At 32.6% G+C, this 25,627-nt stretch overlaps 2 protein-coding genes and 1 long non-coding RNA gene across 31 annotated transcripts in view; 2 read left to right on the plus strand and 1 right to left on the minus strand.

Moving 5' to 3' along the window:
- The first annotated feature begins 489 nt into the window (after positions 1-489).
- Positions 490-13,941, plus strand: LOC107999021 (kinesin light chain). Of its 18 annotated transcripts, none has more exons than XM_017058651.3 (8): positions 490-873; positions 1,017-1,107; positions 5,341-5,707; positions 5,797-5,962; positions 6,242-6,957; positions 7,040-7,243; positions 7,524-7,643; positions 7,799-9,583. In XM_017058651.3, the coding sequence occupies exons 3-8, from the start codon at positions 5,366-5,368 to the stop codon at positions 7,922-7,924; spliced, it is 1,674 nt and encodes a 557-aa protein (XP_016914140.1). In that variant the 5' UTR covers positions 490-873; positions 1,017-1,107; positions 5,341-5,365; the 3' UTR covers positions 7,925-9,583. The 18 variants fall into 18 exon arrangements, with proteins under 18 accessions (XP_016914140.1, XP_061935682.1, XP_061935669.1 ...); XM_062079685.1 differs by lacking the exons at positions 490-873; positions 1,017-1,107 and adding exons at positions 2,860-3,527; positions 4,607-4,792; XM_062079698.1 differs by lacking the exon at positions 490-873 and having other exon boundaries at positions 1,087-1,107; positions 7,527-7,643.
- A 1,612-nt stretch (positions 13,942-15,553) lies between these two features.
- Positions 15,554-25,627, minus strand: part of LOC108000547 (protein sprint) — a 122,972-nt gene continuing 112,898 nt past the window's right edge. For all 12 annotated transcript variants that reach the window (XM_062079679.1, XM_062079681.1, XM_062079680.1 and 9 more), the window contains 9 exons: positions 24,875-25,574; positions 24,328-24,798; positions 23,829-23,973; positions 23,333-23,562; positions 18,537-18,997; positions 17,978-18,109; positions 17,639-17,881; positions 17,310-17,502; positions 15,554-16,927 (listed from right to left, as the gene is read on the minus strand). In XM_062079679.1, coding sequence (XP_061935663.1) covers positions 16,824-16,927; positions 17,310-17,502; positions 17,639-17,881; positions 17,978-18,109; positions 18,537-18,997; positions 23,333-23,562; positions 23,829-23,973; positions 24,328-24,798; positions 24,875-25,574 — 2,679 coding nt within the window. In that variant the 3' untranslated portion in view covers positions 15,554-16,823. The remainder of the gene's footprint in view (positions 16,928-17,309; positions 17,503-17,638; positions 17,882-17,977; positions 18,110-18,536; positions 18,998-23,332; positions 23,563-23,828; positions 23,974-24,327; positions 24,799-24,874; positions 25,575-25,627) is intronic.
- Positions 16,874-18,353, plus strand: LOC133666710 (uncharacterized). The gene is made up of 2 exons (XR_009831213.1): positions 16,874-16,998; positions 17,613-18,353. It is a non-coding gene; the product is annotated as an uncharacterized LOC133666710 (long non-coding RNA).

Genomic DNA, 25,627 nt, shown 5'->3' on the forward strand with positions numbered 1-25,627 from the left:
AGATATTATTATAAACATAAATATATTTTTAAATTGTTTTAATTTATAAAAATAAAAAATTTTATATAAAATATATTATTTTATATACATTTATAATATAAAATTATATAAAATATTTTTTTTACTTATGTAATTTTTATTGAAATTTAATTTCAATTTCAGTCATTTATTACTAACTTGATTTAATTTTTAATATTTTTAAATATTTATTAAGAATATATTATTAAGAATATAATCTTATTTTAAGCAGAACTAGTACATTGAGAATAACATTAAAATACTAAAAAAATTTTAAAATAATAATAAAAAAATTCTCATGATATCGATTAAAAAAATATATTGAATGTTATATCCATTTTATATCTCATTTGTGATAGTATATTTAACTTTTTTGTTATATTAATAATTTATATTATATTTTATTTTAAAACATGATATATTTCATAGAAATCAGCCTAAGTTTTCGAAAATTCCGATGGCGCTGCGATCACTTAGAGTCGCTTCAGTCGCGCTTTTACAATCGACTGAAGGTTGACTTACATTCTGGAGATATTGTCGTTAATTTATTCGTTTTAACAAACGTATTTTTTATCCGTACGTAATTTAACGGAAATCTTTAATATTATAAGAGTGTAAACTACACTCTATACTTGTTTATTCGGTATCCGAATCGTGGAATATGTGGTTATCATACTTTTATTAACTTGCACGGTTCACGCCATCTTATTCTGTCATCAAACGTGCAGAAATAAAATTTAGTGTCTCTTTTTTCGTATTTCTCCTAATCGGTGAAAACAATTTTTAAACAAAACTTCGATCAATAATCTTTCGCATTGCGAATATTGTTTCACAGTGAATTTGTGACTGAGACCGGTGAGTGGAAGTCGTTTTTTTCAACGTTTGATTCAACGTTATCATTGCTATCGAATTATTATATACTTGTATGAATTATAAAATATTGTACAAGCTAAGCCTGTAAAAATGTATATGTTTATTGTAAAAAAATTCTCTTAAAGGTTCATTTTCAACGTATACATCGAAATATCCTTAAAGAAGTGGGATGATACACTGAAAAGACGAGAATTCCTGCGTGGACCGTTCACAAAGGTAAGTTCTCGATTGTCGTGACTTTTCAAACATCTTTTTCTTCATGCCTATACAAATGGAGAGTAATTGGTCCGTTCAGTTTTAAATTGCCACACCTTCGATACGTGATTATAGCCGGAAGTAAATCATTTTAATTTCCGTAAGATTCTGCGAAACCATGACAGAAAATCAGTGACCATGACGATGATTAGAATGATAATTACCTTTATTCTAATACATTTAGAAAGGAGCGCGTTTCATTAAATTTTCACTAATTTGCTAAAAAAATTCTATCTTTTAAGAAAAATTTCATGATGTTAATATTCTATTATATATATTGTTATGCATATTGTATTATATAAATACATATATGCAGATAAGTAATGCTAAACAATTTCTCAAATAAATGGAAATAAGATTATAAAAATAAAATATTAATTTTTCTAATTAAATAATTTTTATTTGTAAAAATCCTTTTGTCTTATAATTATTTTCAAATATGTATTCTTTAAAAATTTTAAAAAATAATGAATGGATATTCAATATTACGAATCCCAAATTCCTAACCTCTAAAAAATATTATAATAATAATTAAATTATTTATTTAAATATTTTAAGAATTTGTATAACATATTCCTAACTAGTATTCTATAAATTGTCATCACAATTCATTCTATATGCAAACTTGAAACGAATATGCAATTGTTACATGATATGAATTTTAATCAATGATTTAGCCGTTACTCTTTACTAATATAGATTTTCAATTGTTTCACGTATTCAGAACCATTTACGATTGAAAAGTTTATTGCATTTATTCATACTATCATTGACCCTTTTCTGTCATACTTTCGAAAATTCCATCCAAAATTTTATTCGTTGAGTTTTCTTTGTAAATTTACAATTTTATATAAAACAGCAAATATATCGTAAAAATAGATTTTATCTATAATGTTATAAAATTCGTGTTTTTTTTGTTTTTAAAAATTATTACTATGTTTTTATTTTTTTAAGATATACTTTACGATATAAGATAATTATATTAAACTTGACATATGTATTGTTTACTTTGTTTTATGTCAAATACTCATGCACGTGGTTTTCTCAATATTATCGATTTATTTACGTCATAAATACGTAAGATATTATTTACGAAGATTATATAATCAATTGTGACATTATTACTTTCGTAAATATTTTTTGCTTTATTATATATAATATATTTTTATATTTTTATTCACGTAGATGAAGATTTTATAAAAAAAAATTTTTAATAATGCGCATAGTTAAAAAAAAAATTCGTTTCGATAGAACGAAGAAGATTTTGGAAACATTTAATAACGCTAGTATACTCTTTACAGGTTAGTCCAATTAAATTTGTGAAAGCAATGTTGTGTTAAATAGATATAGTTGCATGTAGTAAACTTTTCTACGAATGCGTGCACATGGTACAGCACTTGTAATGTTCTGTCGTCATGCCGTGAGTCATCGGTTATCGTCTGTCTTTGTTCTCCTTGAAGCGAAAAAGATAGCGAAAACTGGCACTCTATGTACTTATATTCTTTACCGTCTGGGATAACTTTTAAAACATACTGATTTTAGCGGTAATTAATTAATTTAAGAATATCATCATTTTTCTATATCAACATATGTTTATATGCTACATATTAATATGTCATTAATTATCTGTTTTAAAATTATTAATTTAAAAAAAAAAGTTATAAAGAGAGAAATAAGAAAGATTTAATTTAAATTCAAACATTAATTCTGTAGTTTTTAGAATTTATGTAATACGCATATTTTATTTTGTAAAGAATTCATGTGGAAGAAATTATAAAAGATACGCGTCTTCTTAAAGTGTTAAGTGTCATACACGCGTGACACCCTTCTCTTAGAAGCTTCATTCATCGTACCCTTACGCACCCTCCGGTTATTCCTACTGACCGACTGACGTTTATTTGCGTAGTATGAGACCGTAACGACACTAAGCATGAAGCTTTTCTTAATGTAGTAACGTATCATTTATTTTCTCGTGTATATTTCATATAGACATACCGGTATCCTTGCATGTATTTTGTGCAACTATAGGAACACCCATGAAATCGAAGCGCATGCGCAATCTTTCCACCCTCTTCCGCCCCCGTTGTGTCGGTCTTTTGTGCAAAGGGTGCGAAGCCAAACGTTAGTCCTCAGTAAAGAATTAAACGCGATTCCGCGAGGTGCCCCCCTTTAGAAATTACATTGCGGGACACTGTAGTGTATATATATATATATATGTATATTGTACAGATTCTATTTTTGTACTATTAAAAACGGAATAAATGACTTTTTTACGACAAATTCGATTGACTGAAAGTGACAATACGATCGCGACTGTTCGCGAAGAAACGAAAAACAGATCGATATAGTAGAAAGTTAAATTTTTTTTGTACACGGATTAGGTAGGTTCAACAGAATCCAACATTACCGATGGGTAGAACAGATATGTCAAAAACGCTGAACGCTTATAGAATGTGAGTAGTTCTCCTACTTACAAATCTTTATACAATTTATTTTGATCATTATCTATTTCTTCAATTTTCTTTTTTTTAACATTATTCGATTAAGTATTCCTACGTTGCTACGTTTTTACGTAAACATACCAAGCTCTAATTGCTATATACTTTCATTAGAAACTTCATATATAATTTTTTTCTTTTTATTTTTTTTTATTTTTCCATTAATATAATTGAATATATGGCATCGAAGAAAATTTTGGTTAGATTTACAAATTAATGAAAACAATTTCTTTCGTAAATTGAGATATGTTTAGATATCGAAATATATTGATGAAGGAAAAAACTGATTTAAAAAGTTTTATTGTATATGACTCTTTCCGTTGTTTATTAATACAATATTCACTTTCACGCGATAATAATATTCTACATTAATGTTAATTTTAATAAGAAATCCAAGTTGATCTGAAACTTTCTTACTTTTCTTGTCATTATTCTTCATTGTCTGTGTCAAAAATTTAATTTATAAAGGTGTTGGTTTCTTCTTGTGTGTGTTTACTATCCTGTTAAGTAATAACCTAAAAATCAGTTCTGGTAATTAATATCAAAGATGAAAGTTTAAAATCTTGCTCAAATCTGTTAGTTAAAACTATGCAGTATTTCAGTATTGTAAGGTCAAGGCTTGTTTAGAAAGAAGAATATACGAGGTCAAGGTTTATAGGTGTAGAACTTTGAAATCTTGACCTGACACATCCCTGTATCTTTTTATGTATCTATACTTCCGGTCGTTTTTATCGATTGCGCACGGCGTCGGGAATTTTTGCTCTTTTCTCTCGAAATTTTACCATCTTCTTCTATATATCTATATACGTTCTGTCGCATAAAAGAATACGCCATGGTGTTTGCGCTTGCGCAGTATTACTGAGCGATTGATTTCGCTTGGGTTTTAACGCGGTCGTGACATGGGGTAAGTTTTCCATTAAAACAAGTTTGTCTCGAATGATTTTTGTGTTTCGTGTCGTTAGTTGATCCTTCTTACGAGCAAAGTTAATCATCTTTGCGACACATAAAAGTTTTACTAGCTCTTCTGTCTTGGAAATTGACTTTTATTTGGTGCGTCGTGTCGCATACAAAAAGCGCCGCTGCAATTGCGCCTGCGCATATATACTAAACCATTGATTTCTGTGGATTTAACGTGGCCCTGACATGGGGTAAGTTTTTATTCGAATTAATTTTATGATAATTGGTATTGGAATATTCCAAAAGCTTGTAGATAGTTATATTCGACGATTGGATCACCAAGATTATATATTTATATAAAAACAAAGTTCATTTTAATTGGTTTAGGTTCGAAAATGTTCTTCTTACGTACGAATGCCGGATACGTTCTGCTTGCTTCGACTGAAATACTTCGCGATGCCTATTTTTGATTGCAGTTAATTATTGGCGCGTAAAGCAAGTCGTTCTAAATACCGCTTACCTCTGTTTTACCTTTTTCCTTATGCTTTCTGCTTAGTTACGACTACAAAAATCTGCACAAAATGCAGCCTTATTATCATTACTTATTATCATTGTGAAAATTATATTGTAATTAATAGTTAATATAAATTGTTATAAAAATTTAATAAAATCAATTTTATATCTTTTGATTAAAAGACAATACGTTAATATGAATTGAATTATTATTTAAGAAAACATTATTATAATGTTTTTATATGAATCGAATTTTTGTTATAATTGCTCTTTTCTTAATTTTTAGCAAAAAAATAGAAAATATTGGTAGAATGACGGCCATGACGCAGGAAGAAATTATGGCTGGTGCCAGAATTGTGGCCCAGGGTCTGGAAGCTCTCCGTGTAGAACATGGAGGACTTCTTCAAGCTTTGCAGACCCAGGATGCACCAGTCGCAAGAGACAAAGCTAGTTTATTATCAAAGAATATTGAGATGATAGAATTAGGCCTTGGAGAGGCACAAGTTATGATGGCTCTTGCAAATCATTTACAAATGGTAGAGGCTGAGAAACAAAAACTTAGAACACAAGTAAGAAGGTTGTGCCAAGAAAATGCCTGGTTAAGAGATGAATTGGCTGGTACACAGCAAAAATTGCAAGCCAGTGAACAAGCAGTAAGTAATCAAATTACGTAAAATTTAGCATAATAGAATTTATCATAAAGAAATAATTTGAGAAATTAAAGCATTTATCACTTCATTAGCTAGTCCAGTTGGAAGAACAAAAGAAACATTTAGATTTTATGGAAAGCATGAAGCAGTACGATCCTGATCCTTCCGCGGATGATGAGAATGCTAAAGACAGACCGCCAGATGATCCTGTGGTTGATCTATTTCCCGATGATGATGCGGACGACCGAAATAGTAAGTGTACGTTCATTTTCTTTCTTTATTAACAAGCATCTTTTATGGATGCTTGAATTTTTTCTTAAGTCTGTGTGAATAATAAAAGAGATTTTACTGAAATTGTTTTCTTTCTTTCTAAATATAGATTTAGATTTAAATATATTTCAACCAAAAAATTCTGATAAAAATTTATGATAAATTTCAAGACATTATTATTGAATACTTTAGTAAGATTTCCTATTCACACAGACTTAAACTACCGATAAGGGCCACTTTTTTCTATATTCGTCATTATTATTGCAGCAATATCACCGACACCACCTTCACAATTTGCACAACAAGTGAATGCTGGATACGAGATACCTGCACGTTTGCGTACGCTGCACAATTTGGTTATACAGTACGCGAGCCAAGGCCGCTATGAAGTAGCTGTTCCCTTATGCAAGCAAGCATTGGAGGATTTGGAAAAAACTTCTGGTCACGATCATCCGGATGTTGCCACAATGTTGAACATTCTTGCTTTAGTATATAGAGATCAAAATAAATATAAAGAAGCGGCGAATTTGTTGAACGATGCCTTGGCTATTCGTGAAAAGACGCTTGGTGAAAATCACCCTGCAGTCGCTGCTACGTTGAACAATTTGGCTGTTTTATATGGAAAACGGGGCAAATATAAAGAGGCTGAGCCGTTGTGCAAACGTGCTCTCGATATTCGAGAGAAGGTTCTCGGTCGTGATCATCCTGATGTCGCGAAGCAATTGAACAATCTTGCGTTACTGTGTCAGAATCAGGGTAAATACGAAGAGGTAGAACGCTATTACTTGCGAGCGTTAGAAATTTATGAAGGTAAACTGGGACCGGATGATCCTAATGTTGCAAAGACGAAAAATAATCTGGCATCGTGTTACTTGAAGCAAGGAAAATACAAGGATGCTGAAGTTTTGTATAAACAAGTATTGACTAGAGCACACGAAAAAGAATTTGGTGCTATTGCCGGCGATAACAAACCAATTTGGCAGGTAAGAATGTTTTCAATTTTGAAAATGATATGCAAGATATAAATATTTGCTAATATTCGATATGAAAAACTTCTTGTTTCAGGTTGCGGAAGAAAGAGAAGAAAATAAGCATAGAAATAAAGAGAATACTCCATATGGAGAATACGGAGGCTGGCATAAAGCTGCTAAAGTGGATTCTCCTACAGTTACAACTACCCTAAAAAATCTTGGTGCGTTATACAGAAGACAAGGAAAATATGAGGCTGCGGAAACATTAGAAGATTGTGCTCTTAGGTCACGAAAAGAGGTAAGTTCAATAATTATTCATCGTTGAATCTATTTGATGTAAATATTCTCTTTTACTGTATAGTACAAATAAAATAGTACAAATAGCACAGTAAAAGAAATTGAAAAAATGTAAAAGTAGAATGTAAGAAAAAGTTTTCACGATATAAATATCAATTAATTGAATATATTGCATTCTTTGAAATTATTAAGTTATTAAATGGAAATCTCTATCGTACAAATTATTTTAATCAAGAAGATTGTAGGCATTTGTTACTTAAATTGTTTCATCTAATTTGAAGCAGACATTGGAGTTCGTGAAGCAAGGAAAAGTTGCGCAGCTTTTAGGAGAAGAGAAAGGATCGACGAGACGCGGCTCGCGATCCAGTTTAGCTAATAGCGAACACGAGCAACATGACGAGGTAAGTTGTGTCGGATATAAGAAAAAAATATTTTAGTTGCACTGCATGTTGTAGCACACGATTAGTCGGTCTACTATCCTTTTCTTCTTTCTTTTTGTTCTTTTTTCGTTATCCGGCCCGTTATGATGAATTGGCGACACAACACACAATCACAGGGCTCGCTGCCGCTGGTACAAAGGGCGCTACATGAAGGACAGTCTGGCCACAACGACGCTAGTCCTAACAAACCCGGTTTTAAAAACAAGATCTTTCAAGCTTTCGGGATTCATTCTTCCACGTAGGATATTCTTCGTTTGTAGTATTGCCTGTTCGATTAATGCCCGGTCGCACGATAATTTTAAAAAATGCGTAAAATTGTTTGGGAGAAGTTACAGTTTAGGTATTTGTTCTTAAATTCCACAATGGTACGATCAAAATACGTTGAGGAATTCGCGATCTTTTATAAACCGTCTTGAATGATTCTTCTTAAATGCAAGCATTTATAGGAATTTATAATTTTTTGAACGTAGGTACACAGACCTTCGACAAATTTTTGGGCATTTGATATACTATTTTTTCTCAGCCAGATATCCTTGATTAACAATGATGAAAACACATCATAATAATTGCACATTCTATTATTACATTTATTGATATATAAGGATTTAGATAACCGTTTGTTGCTACTTCCATTTATTATCTTTTTTTTTTTCTTTTTTTTTAGGAAAATATCGCGTAGAAAAAGTAGACAATCTTTTTCAAATTATTTCCACTTAAACTGTGATAATGGTACCCTTTCATTAATTTCTCTCTTTTTTCGCCGAATTCTTGTTTTTATATAAAAGTTTCGAGGAAACTTCGATATTCGTATTCCGAATTTTTTAAAAAAAGCGAATTAATTCAAATTTGATGGATAGGTGCTTTTTGTAAAGCATTTGTTTTATTGCATTATTTATCTATTATTAATTGTTCGAAATTTTTCTACGCTTGTATTATACACAATCGTATAGAAAGCTATTAGAATAAAATAACAAGCTTCCAGAGACAATTATTTTCATAATGAAATTATACGAATCGATCGTTTCACGTGTTATATCTTTGGCAGAAGTAGAATAATAATAAAAGTAACATTTTTATACGCTCGAGCTATTTTTTCCGTAAGCCAGAACACCGTGAAACCACGCACACAAATTATATGTAGTCATTTCTAGCAGCAGCTTTTGCTTAACTATATAGTTCAGTATAGATTTGCAAAGGTAACAATTTCGATAAATATGCAGAAAAGATTAATAATTAATCTAACGATTTACAGTTTGACACAGTTTGAAGAATTATTTTCCGTAATAGGTTGTTTTTATAATTTGTTTTAGTATATCTTCGCATCTTAAATGACTCGAGCCATTAATTTGCATTCATTCTTTCATTTTATATAATTAACTCGAGTTTGATTTTATCTCTTTTCTCCTTTTTTTTAAGAAAGCAAAACATTTCATCTGGATTAGGATCACATTTGATTATATCCTATTTTATTTTTAACTTGATATGAGGTGTCTCGAAATTTTTCGTAAAAATATTTTGTACCATTTTTCCGAATAGTATCATGTGTATACGTATTTATATACACGCATGTTCTCAACGATCCCCATTTGTTTCAACAAACGAATATATTTTAAAAATTAGATCCCAAGAACATGCGAAACGAAGCAGCAGACTTTACTCATTCGGGCCACCTTGTATCTTACTTTTTCTTCATCTTATACTGCGTTTTAGATTTCCAATTTAGATAGAAATAAAGATAAATAAGTAAAGAAAATATTCTATTCGATAATAATATTATTATTCGATTATATGGTACAATGTTTCTAAATTTGATGATCAATTATTATGAAAGTTGGATTATTCAATATAAGTAGTGCCTTGAGATTTTAATGAACGAACGAATAAATTATTTTTTAACCGAACATGATCTCCTGGTTGTTACTCGACTCATCGATGTTACCGTATACCATGGGATTTCCTTGTCATACATTTTACGTGTCTGTGTTCTTTTCTGTTATTTGTTATAACCAAACAATGCATAGAAATCTTTGTATCGAGAATGCGTATATAACAGGTTTGCATTATTAATTTTCCTCGCACGCCATTTGTGTTCTTAACCATCATTGTTACCATTCGTTTTTTTCGATATCTGCGTTGTCGTTTTGTTTCGCTTTGATTTGAGTACTCTGCGGGCCGGGACTTAGATAACAGGATGTCACTCTGGAGTACGATTTCGTCTGGACAGCAAAATACCGGGACGAAACTAGACCGGGTCTTTGTAGAAGGTGCGTATTCGTAGATTTTGTAGAAACAATTTTTAATTTCTTCCCCCCCCCCTTTTTTTAAATTTATTTTTCACTCTTAATGTTTTGTGTCGATGCACTGACAAGTTCATTATCATTATTAATTTCTTTTTGTACCATTATCAATCACCATGTATATCATCGTTCAACTCACTGCCCTTTTTCTTTGTTTCTTAAATATTACCATATATGACTTTTTTTTTTCTAGATAACGTTTGACAATCATTGTTCCGTATTGAGAAGATTAATTACTGCTCCTATTATGTAAAACCTGTAGATAGCATGGGAAGTTGTAACATTTGGCTTGTGTATATACTTGGAATCACCCTTTGTGCGAGCAGTAATTAATTACTGTGAAAAAGAAATATTATTTTTGATATTTAATATCGAGTTTTGCTTGCCATAACACACATAAATTAATATCATTCTTTTTTTTTCAGCTTTTGAAATATTTTTATCAGAATTTCATACAGATCTTGTGTCTTTAATAGGAAATTAGTTTATTATTTGAATTATTATGTATTATAAATATTATTTTTATAATCAGTTTATCTTAAAAATCGATAGCAGCGACCATTTGAAAATTTTTTTTTTTTTAAATTTCAATTACAATTTAAATTTCATCGTCAGATTTCGTTGTGAGAAAAAAAAACAAATTGCATTGAAGGCACGAGATTCTTGAGATTTTCTTCAAATCGCTCTAGAAAAGCTTTATTCTCTTATGTTTCAGGACCGGAAGTATTATGTTCGTGCGCAGTAAGGGATACTACGTAAGAGAGCTATACGCGAAACGATACCGGCAGGATAACACAAGGACTCTGCATTGTTTAGTTGAAACATTGTTCGATGTCCATTTTATCCGAATCGTTTTACGTATAACAGCACATTCCAGCTGCTTTTCTCGATTAATAAGATGCATCGTAAAAGAAGTACTTCATGTTGCTGACGTTTTCAATACGGGACGATTTAAGACATGCTAGCGACTGACTGTTTTTGAAATAGCAAACAAGGAAAAGAAACATGGAATATAAGGCGAATTGGTCTATCTTGCTTTGAGAATGTTATCTGAATCAAAAATCGTATTCAAGCCAATCATTTTTCCTTTTTTTTTCTTTTCTTTTCGCGTTTCTAGACTTTTCAACGGAAGAGCAGAAGATATTCATCGCTGCAAACAATTATATTGACCTAAAAAGAAAAAAAAAAATTGTCGTGTATTCGATTCTTTCTTTGCATTCGTATAGTATATGCTATGAATCCATATTGGCATCTACATGCATCTAATCAGGTCGTATACATATCCTTTTCGTTGGTTCGTTATACCATAATTGAAGTAACGTGACAATGTGTAATCATTCCACGAGTTCTAGCTTCTCTCTATCAAAGTTCGATAAGAATCAGACGAAAAAAAAAGCATTCACATTTAAACATAGAAGGAACATTTGTATGTCGCTTAGCATTATTGAATGTATTCCTACACATCATACACAGAGAGACACACATACACCGTGCACGTTAGAATAATGCGAGTATATTCATCGTCATATTAAAAGAGTGTAACAAGCTAGAAGGGGGAGAACTGCGCTTTCCCTTTCATTTTTGTCTCTCGGAATTTATTTATGCGGAGAATTAACAACGTATAAACGTAAAATATTGGAAAAGATTCATCATTTTCCGGCCACGTTGATTTCTCTGCCCTATTTATAATTGTACATTTAAGTACTTATAATATTAACGTATTTGCAAATATTTAATTTATTCTCTCTGCGTTCGATCCGTTGTTTAAACGACGATACAGCAGTATATACGACGATCAGTGCAAGCATGATGGTTATTATACATATATTGTATTATAAGATCGTAATTATTTAAATTATTTTGAAGAGAAAGAAAGGAAAATTTCATTCTTTTCTTTTTTTCTGTAGTCACTTTTATTAAAACGCGCAAAACTTCGTCTTTTGACAAATTTGTATATTCCGCTTTAAACATCGTATGCTTTTAAAAGCCAAGAATCATATTGTAACCGGCTGTGAATTAAAAACTGAGTCTGAAATTATTTGATCGTTTGAACAGTTACGACGACGCAGAATGATGATCGTTTGAATTAGTCGAGTCCTTAGTAGATTTTATCTTTGTTCAAGTTAAAGATCTCACGTTTCTGTTTCAAACGTAATATTGCTGATTTATACTGTCTAATACATTCAGTTATTATGGTGATACGGTTTGTTCTAACACCACTCGTTGAATACAAGCATGGAAATCATTATTGCAATAATAATTAATAATTAATTAACGTTGTAATTATAATTGCTTCCATAGCACAGTTGTGGATGGAAAGCAATTATAATTGTGCTTAGAAATATTATGACTGAAAGTAGCGAGAGTAATCTGTTATGAAATATTTCCATTATTGCTTGATAACAACGAATGAAATAATCTTGCAGAATGTTACCGATTAATTATTATTATATAATACTTGTTGTATTAGAATAACGAAACAAAATGAAGGAAAAAAGTAACTTTTTACAATGGCTGCTTGCTTGTTCAATATTCTTAAATTATATTCACACGTATATGTTGAATAATTAAGAAAAAATTTAAAAAAAGAAAAAAAAAATCTTTTGAAATAGAAAAAAAAAATTCGCTTATGAGCAAAAATATATGTAACGTGAGTTCCATTGGACTGGCCTAGTTCAAAAGATTTAAGATTGCACCTCGAAATACCGGTGTATATTAATCATTTACAGTCGTAGCGACGATGATGGTTCGTTTTCGATTACGTGCAATTGCCGATCGCGAGGCGAGGTTTCATTTTTTATTCGAGACTACGGACTACAATCTCGGTATTTAGTTTTGCGTCCATCGATGATGATTCTTAGTCGTTTTTAAATAATCATTTTTCCCCTCTAGCGTTAATTTTTCTTCATTCTCATAGTACATGTTTTTATTTGATTTTCATGTGTGCTCTCATTACCCTGAAAAAAACATGCATTTATTGATATACGCTATCATATTCTGCGCCTGAGAGCTTGAAGGCCTAGAATTAGTAGTTTTATATTCAGCTTTATATTTTATGTTTTCTTTTTATAATTGTCTCTAACAGAGAAAGAAATTCTATTTTTTCTTTTCTATATTTTAATTAGCACTAAATATAGCGCATTTAAAAAATAATATTTCTACAATATCAAATTCTGAATTTTATGAATGAAGTTTTTAAGTGCAATCAATGTGCAATTAAGATTCTTTATATGAATATTGCACTTTATATATGTATATATATCACTTTAATTTTTATTTTAATTTTTGAACAAGAAATAATTATATTAGTAGCGATGTATAATACGAATTTTTTAATGTATTATGATGTTTGGTAAACAAATTTTAAATATTTGTTTAGTAAATTTTTATTGGAGATTTATTTTTAATTTAACGCATATATCTTTGAGAAAGTAACAAAAGAAATACGTGTAATCTTTTAATTACTTATCTTATACTTTTATTATTTATTAGATATTTTAATAATTTTGTAGTATAAAAGAGATTTTATTATTTTCTTTTTTTATTTTTACTTTCATGAAATTTATCTTTTTATCCTAAGTGACATTAAATATAGAGCACAGTTGATGAACGATCTACTTTGTAATCAAGAAATATACATGAAAGAGAAATACTAGAAATAAGATTTTTAATATTTTATTTATCGTTTAAAGTAGTTGCTTTTTTCTGTCTAAAATATTTAAGGTATTGTAGCTCTCAGGTGCAAGTACTGTTATTTAAATAATATGTAAGTTTTGATTTATAATAAATATTTCCACTTGTAATTCCCTTTTGTTCATCTGCCTCCTTCGCGTGAAAAGCATGCAAATATTTTTTATTGCAAAGAATATTTCAAAAATATGCATTTTTAAGCAGTGTTGTAATCGTGTTTTAGAATTTTATTAAAATTTCGTTGCTAATAAATTTTAGTTTGTTTTCTCTGATTTTGTATTTTTTAGTATTTTCCCACTTTAAACTTTTTTGATTTTTTTTTTGTTAATTTTTTATGCTTTTGTACAAACTTTTTATCGTAAATTTAATACTACAGTATCACTTTTTTAATTTTAGTAAAAATTCAAGCCTAAAAATCATATTTAGTAAGTACAATTATCTCATTCTCAACACTATAAGCTGATAGGATTGGATAAGTTATTTATAGCGTTAAAACGTAGTTATAAATATCGACAGCTTGTTTATCGATAATATTTTGTCGGACATCTTAATTGTCAGACGACACGAGTACGCGCTTTTATAATACCAAAATGAAAAAATTTTATGCAAATTTTAATGCAAATATAATAACATATCGTTAACTTTTTATTAAATCTTATAATTATTCTGAATAAAGAAATCTATTTTGTTCTTTCTTAATCGTACAGTTATTCAAATTACTGTAAAAAAAAAAAAAAAAAATTTATTACGTAATTATTCATTAGACCACATTAGCATTATTCCACCCACTTGTTCAAATTATAGAAAAGTTTTTATTGAGCATAGTGTTACACGTTACAATATTAATAATAATCGATAATCGGTAATAAAGATGAGCATAATTGATAATCAATGATATTTTTTTTTTCTTTTTCAAAAAGTGGAAACTATCACGTGAGATATTACGTTCACGAAAGGGGACAAATAGAGAGAGAAAATAGAGAATAAGAAGAGAGAGAGAGAGAGAGAAACGGTATTCTTTTACGAACTTCTGATTTGTATCGGCTTGACTAGCATATTAGAAGCATTAACGTTACGATTAATCGTAATCAATTGAATTCGGGGGAAATCGAAAAGCACGTTCAATGCTGAAGGGGATTATTAATTACGACATTACACGGGTATTAAAAATTCGCTTCGTAATAAATTAGGTACGACATATATAAAGGAGAAATGTACATTTATAAATCGCTAATAATTATTATCATTACACGTATCATCGAGGGCTACACATCGTGTTATTTTTCACCTTTTTTTCGATTTTTTTTTTTCTTATTTTCTTATTAAGATAATAATAACAATTGCAAGGCTGATTTGTACGAGAGTTTCAGTAGTAAAATATTTGCTCCACGACTTATCCCCCCTTCCCCCATTCATCTCCCATACAAGCCCCGGAAACAAACATGATCGAACTCTGGTCATTATTTTATTACTCATTTCTGAAGTGAGATTAATTAGTTCCACAGCCTTTTATAATAATAATATTAGGTAAGCAAATCAGCCTGGCAGATTTCGAAAAAAGGAAGAAGCGACACGCGCTCGCACGACAAAAAAAAAAGAAAATATTCGATGAATGGTGATAGTAAAATATTGTGTACAACTTCCCAATAAATATGCGACGTCCGCTTAAAAGTATAAATTGCTTGTATAATCCGCCAACGTCTCGTCAAGAAAGTACTTAAAATAGAGTCTAAACTAGCTTTCCGTGCTTCTAAGTCTAATAATAAATTTGTATCAAGAGGGGAAATGATTCCCTATAATTTTTATTCGATTATACTTTAGGCTTGAATCATCCCTAACAGAGACCATCCAGATGTCCCTTTTTTTCCTTTTTTGATATACATATATATATATATATATATAAATAATTTATTCAAGATAAAATTGTTCAAAAATTATTTATATTATAATTATTTATTTATAATAAAATATTAGGAAACAGAATGAAATTAAAAAATATAAAAATTATTGGATAAAAATAATTAAAAATTAAAATATTAAAATAATAACAGCTATATATCTATAACTTCATTTCGTAATATTGTTTGCAATAAAATTTAAAAACATGAGAGAGACATTTGGTTGTTCTATTTTAGAGATTTCATCCCGTAAAAAACGTATAATATCCTCTTGTAAAGTAGGTTTCGAAGTGGAAGAATACTTATAATTTATTTTTTCCAAGTAAAAGACTAAAAATTTTGTCTTTTTTCTTTTCTAATGTGAGAAATTTTCAGTAACCCCTTCGATTCGAATCCTATTTTACTAACGAGACTTAATTAGTAACTTCGTTATCGTAGAGTTTCGCAAAATATCGAATACTGAGTAATACACGATTCTTTTTCTTCGTTTTTTTATATTTTTACGAAGGAGAAACGGTCGTTTGGCGGAAATTTATTCGATCTCGTGTTCAGTGTTAACAAACGAACCGAATTGCGCGAAGCCAAAGCCCCGTTCAGCCGATTCGATTCTCTAGCACCTGCTTGCAAGTAAATTAAATGCGATCGAACGTTGTCCATTCGATCGCATTCTGCCTTTTCGATTCGATTTTTCAGCTGCATTCAATAAAATCATTCTTTGAGATCGTTTCTAGCTAGACATTGCACTACTAGATTGCACTTTAATCACTCTCTCTAGCTACATAATTTAGAATATCTTTGGATCGTCGCAGCTAAAAACATCTGTTTTCTGAAATTAATCATATATATATATATAAATGGGCAGTACTTTTTAATATTAAGAAATAACCAATATAATAATGACGATCACAATAATTTAAGTATCGGATACATAACAAGAGTATAGATCTACGTTTTTTTTTTTCTTAAATTAAACCTTGGTCGCTTTCAATTTTTTCTTCTTTTACAGTGATCAGTCGAAAGTTAGCTACATCTGGCAGTATACATTTTAAAAGCTAGATTTTGTGCTCGCCATTGAAAAATTCGATACTCCATTCAAACATACGTGTAAAGATATAAAGAATGAAACAATTGAAAAAAAACACGGTGCTAGCACGAAACTAATAATAACAATAAAGACAGGTGCTTGAAATTTATTAGCCTTGTCACCACGAAATCGATATCGTTTCTCCTAAATAGCCTTCTATTCGCAACGCCTATTAAGAACTGGTTTTCGGCCAGGCTATCTTTGCGTCAATCCGCTTGTAAGCGAAAAGGCAGTGAGAGAGCTCTTGTGGACACTCGTGATCGCCGAGTAAGGTTTCTATAACACAAAACAATGAAATAATATAATATTTCTTCATTGTGTTTTATCTAGAATACCATATACCACAGGTTAGTAAATAGTAGTAGTCGAATTAAAGCTTTTTTCTAATCATTTAATTCTACAGCTTTGTAGTTAGTTACTAATTTGATAAATCTTCAATTAATCTGTTAATTTTCTAATTCTTTTATATTAATTGCACGTCGTGCCTTTATTCAGATAGATATTTTGAAAATGAAAATTATTATAATGTTATAAAGTAAAAATTTACATATCCATTTAAAAAATACCAAGGAATTTGTATAAATGTGTTGATAAAATGAAAAACCACTTGTAAATTATCTCTTCTAAATGATAAAAATCGTACAAAATGAATTCTTACCTTCCCCTTGGACCAATTTGAACAGTCCATAGTCCTGAGGATTGGTGCATCTGATTTTATGTGCAAGAATGCGACAAATCTCTCTGGTGTTCATATTTGGTCGTACAGGTAGCGTTCTGGTGTTCAGGGATCCATGCAGTTCATCTGGTACTAAAATTCGTAGTACGGATGAACAGTCTGGTGTTCCACAACCCTGACAAATCCAAATAATAATTGTTTAAAAAAAATATAATAGCAAAACTTCCCATTGCACTTCCAATATCGCGTAATGAATAATTATTGAAATTTATTGTAATGTTTCAGAGACCAGCATCGGCAAAATCACTTACATTTAAAGTGGACATCGTTCCCTGGCTGGACTTGAACGTCTTCAAAACGTGAACTGCGCTGGACAAGGTCGTCAAATAATATCCCCCTTCACCAGTGAGAAGAGAGGGATGAAGCAAACCCCACATGTACTCAGCTTCCACCTCAGCGTCCACAACCTTGCCACGAACCAATACCCAAACTAGAAGGGGAAGAAGATCGTCTGCGCCCAGCGTTACGTGTCTGCCAGAATTTGCGTGCTTTACCTGAAAAATTATTATAATTAATAACGTTTAAATCTTATCTCTTCTTATCTCGAATAAGAAGCTTTACACGAGATAAGAGATTGCAATGCGGCTTACGGAGTTGAAAATCGCTGAAATGGCTGCTAGAAGATTTTCCAACTTGTCTAGAGGCGAATCCGCTTTCTGAAGCCGATCAATGTATTTGAGGATCCGCTCTAAACTTGACTCCGATGGGGGTATAATCTTTGGCTATAAACGATCAATAAATAAAATGTTATAAATTTTATCGCATTTTAAGATTAAATTAAACTCTTCTTATAAATTGTTCTAGCTTACGATAGAGTTATTTAAAAAAAAAAAAATTAAGAAAACACCAAATTACTACATTATAGACAAGTAAGAGTAGTTAGAGGATCATTATTGTTCAACGCTAAAATCAAAGCCTACTTTTATTCTCTTATAAAATGAATAAAACGAGTAAAAATAAATAAAATTGTCATTCTCTTTTCTTTTTTCATGTTTCCTGTTTTCATCAAAACTGTAAAGCAAATAGATCAGTGAAAAGTAGCCACGTGGAACGATTGAACTACCCTCATAGAAGTGGGTACGATTACGAGCTAAGCTAGAACAACTCCCATTTGGCAGCCAATGAACATTTCTACAAACGGTTACTAACTCGAACACCGAGATCCTGGACATGTTTTCCCTGGGCGTGCTGGATGCTCTCGGCGAGGGTTTGCAATGAACCAGTAGTCGCGTAATGCTCGACAAACAATCTGTAAACGTGTTCTCTGAGCGGTCTGACCACTAAGCCCATCATCACGCCTTCTAAAATAGCGTCCAAATTCAAGAATTCATTTGGCTTCAGCTTCAGCCTTTCTTTCTCCACCTCTTTCTCGAATTCTCTTTCACCGTGTTTCACCAAGTAGTTCTTCATTCCAGACATAAATTGTCGCATGTTTCTCATCACCACGTGTGGACTGGCTTCTTTCCCTTCCTTCGTGCATTGGATAAAATTGTCAATGTTTTGGGAGAACGTGGTCGTCTTGTCCGCTGCTAACTGAAGGGCGTACGACCTTATGCTCGAGCCTGTACCTCCGTTGTCACGGTTTCTAAGGGCTTGCAATCTTGGAGGGGCTGCACAGAAAAATAAAATTGGATCAGAAGGGTTCGTTTATAACGAAGAATGATACAATGATTAAACCTCGATTCGAGAGAACTGATATGTACTGAAAGGTTTCTAAAAATCTTAAAAAAATCTTAAAATTTGTGAAAAATTATTTCGTAATTTTTGTTGATCCCTATTGCATTTGAGACGATAATTATTTCATACCGTGACACTTTGCGATTAGCTTATTAATTTTATCGATAGAAGTAAGAGTAATATTGACCGAGATATCGATAAAGTCTCGAGCATAAAGAGAGCAAATGTTGAAATAGTATTTCAGATAACAGATAATAGATGAAGAATGAACATTGTAGTTTCGCTGGAGGGATGTAACTTGATACCGATATTTAAGAAATTCGATTCCAAGTTTTTTAATTCGATAACTTGGTAAATAAGCACTTGGTATCGCAACACGTTATCTTATGTCTACCGAACTACTAATAGTACATGGAATTCTAAAATAAGCGAAGCATGTTAAAACATTGCAAATAGACTTTATCTGTACACGCGGTTATAAAGATAATAATTTGATTCTCTTTCGTTATTGACAAATATCCACGTGATAATATTTCGGAGAGAAATTATGCAAATAGAGGATGTCTCTTCAAATTTTCTCATGATGCTTGAAGAATTTAAATTTATAAACATAAAAAGGGAGAACAATTCACTTACATTTAAAGATTGCAATGCTACTTTGCAATTTCTTGTAAATATACTGGAACCATTTAGTTATACTTTGTAAGATGTTCTTCCCTCTCAATTTTTGCCTTGTTTGCACTTCGATCGAACAATTGATCGATTGAACTTTGCTCTCAACCTTCCAAATTTGCCAGAATTTCAGGTTACGTTCCTTCATCTTTAAATTTGCTTAAAACTATATAATACTGCTTCGCTCAATCCTCAAATCTTCGAGTCTCTTTCAAAATTTCAATAGTTCTCTTTCAATCTTCAAATTTTGAAAATGATTACAATTTGTTCGATCATTCGATCGACTTCTAGAGAATTAAAACGTTTTTTTCGATCGCTTGCGCTTAATTTTAATATTTATCAATACCTCGAAATTTTCCAATTTTCATCCCTTCAACGAGAGATCGCAAGTAACGAGTCTGCTCTCCATTCGCAATTCTTTTTCCAGCTATCTTTATCCGAGTTGAAAATCGGGCTGGCTTATCTGCGGAAGAGCTTTCGAGGCGAAGAACCCTGCTGCTCCGCGAGGGTTATCGGACTTGAGAATTTCGTATAAAATTATTAAAATCCCAGACAGATCAGGATGATCTTAAGCCTCCTTGAGTCCTTATCTCGGCTATTGTGGAATCTTACGGGTAGATATACGGGAAAAAGTTTCTCGAGAAGTATCCCACCTCTTTCTGAGCTTTCGAGACAAGATAAATTACGAATTTCGATTGATTTTCGTTTGAAGAAAACTCGAAGATGTTATGACTCATCGAATGTTACACTACACACATCATCTTCTAAAACTCGAACATCTATCCCGACCGACATCACTGAAAAATTTTTCTTGGTTGCAAATCTGTGTTTAAATTTTTAGAAACGAATGAGATATATATCACGTTCAAAGTTTTGCAAGCACTATTTATCCAACTTTTAGAAAACACACAGCAGAAGAATAATCACAGAGAGTTCGAATCGTTCCGATGACCGAGTCTCGATGAAGTTGCACCGACGATGGATTGATTGACACTGAACAATGGACAGCGCTATCGAGAAAGGTAGCCTCTGTCACTTTGCGTTGGTAGGGAGGGAAGGCAAAAATACAGGGGGAAAAAATTTTTAGACAATATTTGAAAAGGAAGAAGAGAAAGTTAGACGGTCCCTCGATGATCCCTTCTCTGACGGTCCTGAAGATTAAGGATCGATCTTTCGAGAAATCGAAGAATAAGAGATCATAAAAGAATTGTTCAGGTCGAAGTTTTATAGTTTGAATTTATAGTTGAAGGGAATTACTTAGTACTTACTTGTTTACTTGTTTCTCTTTTTCTTTTTTAGCAAAAAATATTGATTATCATGAAAATATTTATATTATCGATTTTTAAAGATTATTTTAAACAATCGATTGACGTATCAGTTGATTAAATATTCGCGAAATATGTGAAACGATCGTTTAAATTATTCTCGGTGATTATATTTCATAGCCGGCTATTAAACAACCCCTCGAACAAATGCCGCACTCGAATTTAGGGAACGATGATAACACGCGACAGTTTGCTGTTTCAACGACCGACACCTCGTAAACTATTCCAATTTGCTAGGCAAAGCCAGCCATTATCGTTCGCTTTATAGGCTGTTCCGTTCGATGTAAATCTCCCCCGAAGATGAAACTATCATCGACACTTTCGCGAAACTTTGGAAAATTCAACTGAAGCCCACAACAGAAAGCTTATATCTTATAATCTTCCATTTTGAGCAAAGAATTTTTCACGTTTCAATTTTCCGAAAATATAGCTAATGGGAAAATATAGCTAAATTAATTTATCCTTTTGTAATTAAATAGAAAAGAATATAAAATCTATTTTATTTTCTAATAGAAATTTTTATTCTTTGTTTAGACTTGTTTAGAACAAGAAAAATAATTCAATAAATATACTGTGGAGCAAACGAAATGGAAAATTTCTGCCAACCCTTTTAAATTAATCCTTCGAATGGTAGACCTGTCGATACCAAACAAAAGAAGATGGGGACAAAAGAATCGAAGTAGACGAAGATAATCAACGGCCAAAACTAGCGTTGAAATTGATTTTCCACGCGACAGATTGCGATTTCAATCAGAGTGTGATTTTCAATACGAATCTTTGTTTCCACGTGTCACGGGATGTTCACGTGCATGATTAACGATCAGATGTCTCGAGATACGTCGATCTGTCATCGATCTGTATCGTTTTACAAATTACTATATCCGCAAATTCTATCGATTTCTTCTTCGATAATTTAATAACGGATTAATTATATATCTATTATTTTTTTTTTCAATATTTTTTTATTCAGCATCGATTGTAAAAATTATTCGATTTTAATATTTTATTTTTTCTTTTTTTTTTTACAATTATTGAAAATTTCCATTATTATGCATCGAAGAAACGATAAGGATCTATTTTTCATCCAACAATGTAGGTAAATGTTAGATTAGCTGGATTTTTGAATTTTAAAGAGTCTATTTGTCACATTTCTGTTTTGGACAATTCCGGGTTTAAGAGACACACAATTCCGGGTCTAAGGGGCGGTCTTCTAAATTCTAAATTTTATCTAACTTTCTAAATCTTTTGTTCCATTTATTACTCTATGGAAAATATGTATAAAATAGATTTGCAAAAATGTTTGCAATGCACGTTAAAAGAATTTGTTTTCATTCGTTGTTGTTATTCACAGTTACTTGGATAGCAAAAAACTTATAGCAATTGATCTTTCAAGATCAATCAATTCATATTTTAAATCGTTAATTATTAAATCATTAATTGATTGTTGTAATCCAATTCCAACATTCCAAATTTCTTTACTTTTCCGATCTTCTATTTTTATCTATCCACTATTTTTTATCTTTACATTCCTAAATTTTTCAATTTTCTATTTTCATTTCTATTGAACTTCCATTCGCAAACAGTTCTACACAACTTCAAATTTCTACAAACTTTTCGATAAACTTCTCTAACAATAAAAGCGTCGGAGACAAAGATCATCTCGAAACTATAATCAACTTCTTATCCTCTTATCTCTACTTCCAGACGAAAAGCGAGCATAATAATTAGCATAATGACAGATTATGCATTATCCGTTTCTGAAACGATTGACGAAATCGGAGTATAGGAATCGTATTTATTCATCAGCGAATTATATATAAATATATCGTATGATATATAAATATATCGAATCTCTTGTTATATTTTTTCGGCTCGTTACGACGCAATATTACAAACATTTTTCGTTCACATTTTTTCCTATGACACATTTATCGATCGGTCGCTATTGTGCCATTCGCGTCGTGACCTTCTCGATGCGATTTCCGATACACTTGCCACGCGTAGCAATGCACTTCGATGCTCCTTTGAGTCATGCTGATAGTTGTCGATAAATAATTTCACAAGTACATGTTCTACATGCGTGCTCCAGCGTGTTTTATTTATTCACGAAGAATTTCAAATATTTGCAATTGTAATCTAAATAATTGTAATCTAAATTTAGAATTGCTCTATACGGAAGGGTTGATCTTGTAGAAAGAATGAAACAAGAGCGTATAACTCCGTATCACATGTTTTTTTCGTAATGGGGATAAAATATAAACGCAAACTTACAGAGAAGGGGATCCAAACGCTCTTTGAAGCTCTTGTTCCTCTTCATCCTCTCCACGTCACTTTCGTCTGTCTCCAATGGCGTCTCCCATTCGGAAGAGTCATAGATTTGGTCCTTTCTGCTGTCTCCAGCCTCTTCCCTCTCGTTCCTCTTCTCCACGTTGTCGTACGAGGAGTTCCTGTCGCTGTAAAGCGACTCCGACGTGTCCGGCGGTTTCAACAACTCTGGGTACCTATTGTTCCATGCACAAAAAAATCATGAAGAACAATCATACGACAAAATATGACGAAACGTAATCGAACGTTATTCAGATGAAAGATATAGATGGACGATTAAAGTCTGTTTAAGAAGAGAAAAAGTTTTTTTTTTTTATTTAAATTTATTTACTTTAACGTTGTTAATTCAACATTGTCAGCAATATCGGCTTATTGTATTGGAAATATTGTCGATACTGGTATACTTATCGGTCAATATAATTGGATCCAATTGGAGACTCACCGTTGGAGGATGATACTCTGAACGGTTAAAGTGTTCCCAACAACGTCCCTATCACACTCCTCGTCCGGAAACTTTCTGGCCACGTTATCACCCTCGTAATCCGCATCACAGTCATAGTCAGGTTCGCAATCGTCCCCTTCGTTGCCTGTACAAACATTATCAAACTCGTTCAATGACAAATATTTATTACATGTTTTGAATTAAATTATATCGTGAAATTTTTTTTCATGATTTATCGGATCTTGAACAAAGAACGAACGAGGCATATCTCGATCGTGTCTCGATTTCATCTTGCTCGTGTTTCACTCTACATATAAACGACAAATGATAATTTGAAAAGTACACAAGTTTTCTTAATTTGAAAAAAGAATCATGTAACAAGGAACAATCGTTACCGAGTTATTTCTTTTACTCGTGCCTTATGAGACAATCCAACGAAAGTACTGAAGAAATAGAAAAAAATAAAAGAGGAAAGAAATAGAAAAGGAGAGTGGCTGACCGATAAATTCCCAGCTGGAATCGACAGCCCAGGAAGTATCGTTGAACACCTTGGTCCTGATCTTTGGTGGTTGCACAGGCTTGGCACGTGGAATCTTTTTAGTCTCCTTAGTACCCAGCCGTTTGGCCAGGTTGTCAACGGAAGAAGAGATCAAAGGCGTCTTATCCTCCGTTTCCTCCGGTTCCTCCCAGTCGATCGGGTGCAGTTGGTTAGAATTTGCACCTGCAGGCGTCTGCAGCCAGCCTGGCTCGCTGTGTCGATACTTGTTCGTAGCCGGATTGTTCCTAGGTCGTCTTCTCGGTATTATCGCTGCGTTTTGCGCGATCGCGTCCGCCGGTTCCGCATAAAACGGGCTACCTTGCTTCGACTCCGGTGTCAACGGGCTGTTACTCTCCGACTTGGCCAGCATCAAACCTAGTTTATTCCTGGGCGGCGTTACCGTACTGGGACTGTTCAAGGAATTCGCGCTGCCTGCTCGAGGGAGAAGCGCAATTAGATCAGGAAGATTGGAGGCCGTCTTTCCACATTGATGATTAAATGTACTCACAAACTCGAGACAACAGGTCGGGTCTCCTTCCCATTCCCGTTTCCTCCGGTGATCCGTTGCTCTGCTCCACGAACTTCGCCTCCTGGACAGGTTTAAAGCTGCTAAACTCCGGGCTGGTCATCTCCTTGTAACTCAACTTCTCGTTCCCGATCGACTTGTCGTTTCTCACTATCATCCTATCGTTCCTTACTATCAACTGTTCATTCGTAGCCGGTCGCTCGTTGAAATTTCTCTCGGCTGAGTTTACAACCCTGTCCGGGACCATCAGCCGGTCGTTCGAATTTCTCAATCGATCTTGAGGATTCGCGGGTCCATCGTTCCTCGCTAACTTGTCGTTCGGCGACCAGGTGGAATGGTTCGACTGATCGGTGGTGTTCCAGATGTCCTCGTAATCCGATATCTTGTCCCCGGGGGAGCTTCGATAATACGACTCGAGGATGTCCGATTCCTGATAGTGCTGCGAGTTCTTTCGCGCTTCCCGGTCCCGCCTCCGCTTCGACTTGCTCGTGCTGGATGGCGTGGTCGGCGAGAGAACGTTAGGCGCCTTCACGCCCGTATTTGGGACTAGCTTCGACATTGGAGAGAGCACAGGAGTCGTTGGCGACAGGGGTGACTTCACGGAGAAGTTTGATATTAGAGATTTGTTCGACGTGGCGCTCTGCGGGCTCAGTAGAGACGTGTTGGGATCCGATGGAGTGTTCTGGAAAAGGGGAAATTCACAAGTTCAGTACAAGATGGGCAAGAGAAATTTGA

This window comes from Apis cerana, linkage group LG9 (genome assembly GCF_029169275.1).
Source record: "Apis cerana isolate GH-2021 linkage group LG9, AcerK_1.0, whole genome shotgun sequence".
Lineage (NCBI taxonomy): Eukaryota > Metazoa > Arthropoda > Insecta > Hymenoptera > Apidae > Apis > Apis cerana.

Coding starts and splice junctions, on each gene's coding strand:
- LOC107999021 (XM_017058647.3), top strand. CDS start 3,556: ATGGGTAGAACAGATATGTCAAAAACGCTGAACGCTTATAGAAT. Junction 5,963..6,241: donor GGACGACCGAAATAGTAAGT/GTACGTTCATTT, acceptor TTATTATTGCAG/CAATATCACCGACACCACCT. Junction 7,244..7,523: donor CTCTTAGGTCACGAAAAGAG/GTAAGTTCAATA, acceptor TCTAATTTGAAG/CAGACATTGGAGTTCGTGAA.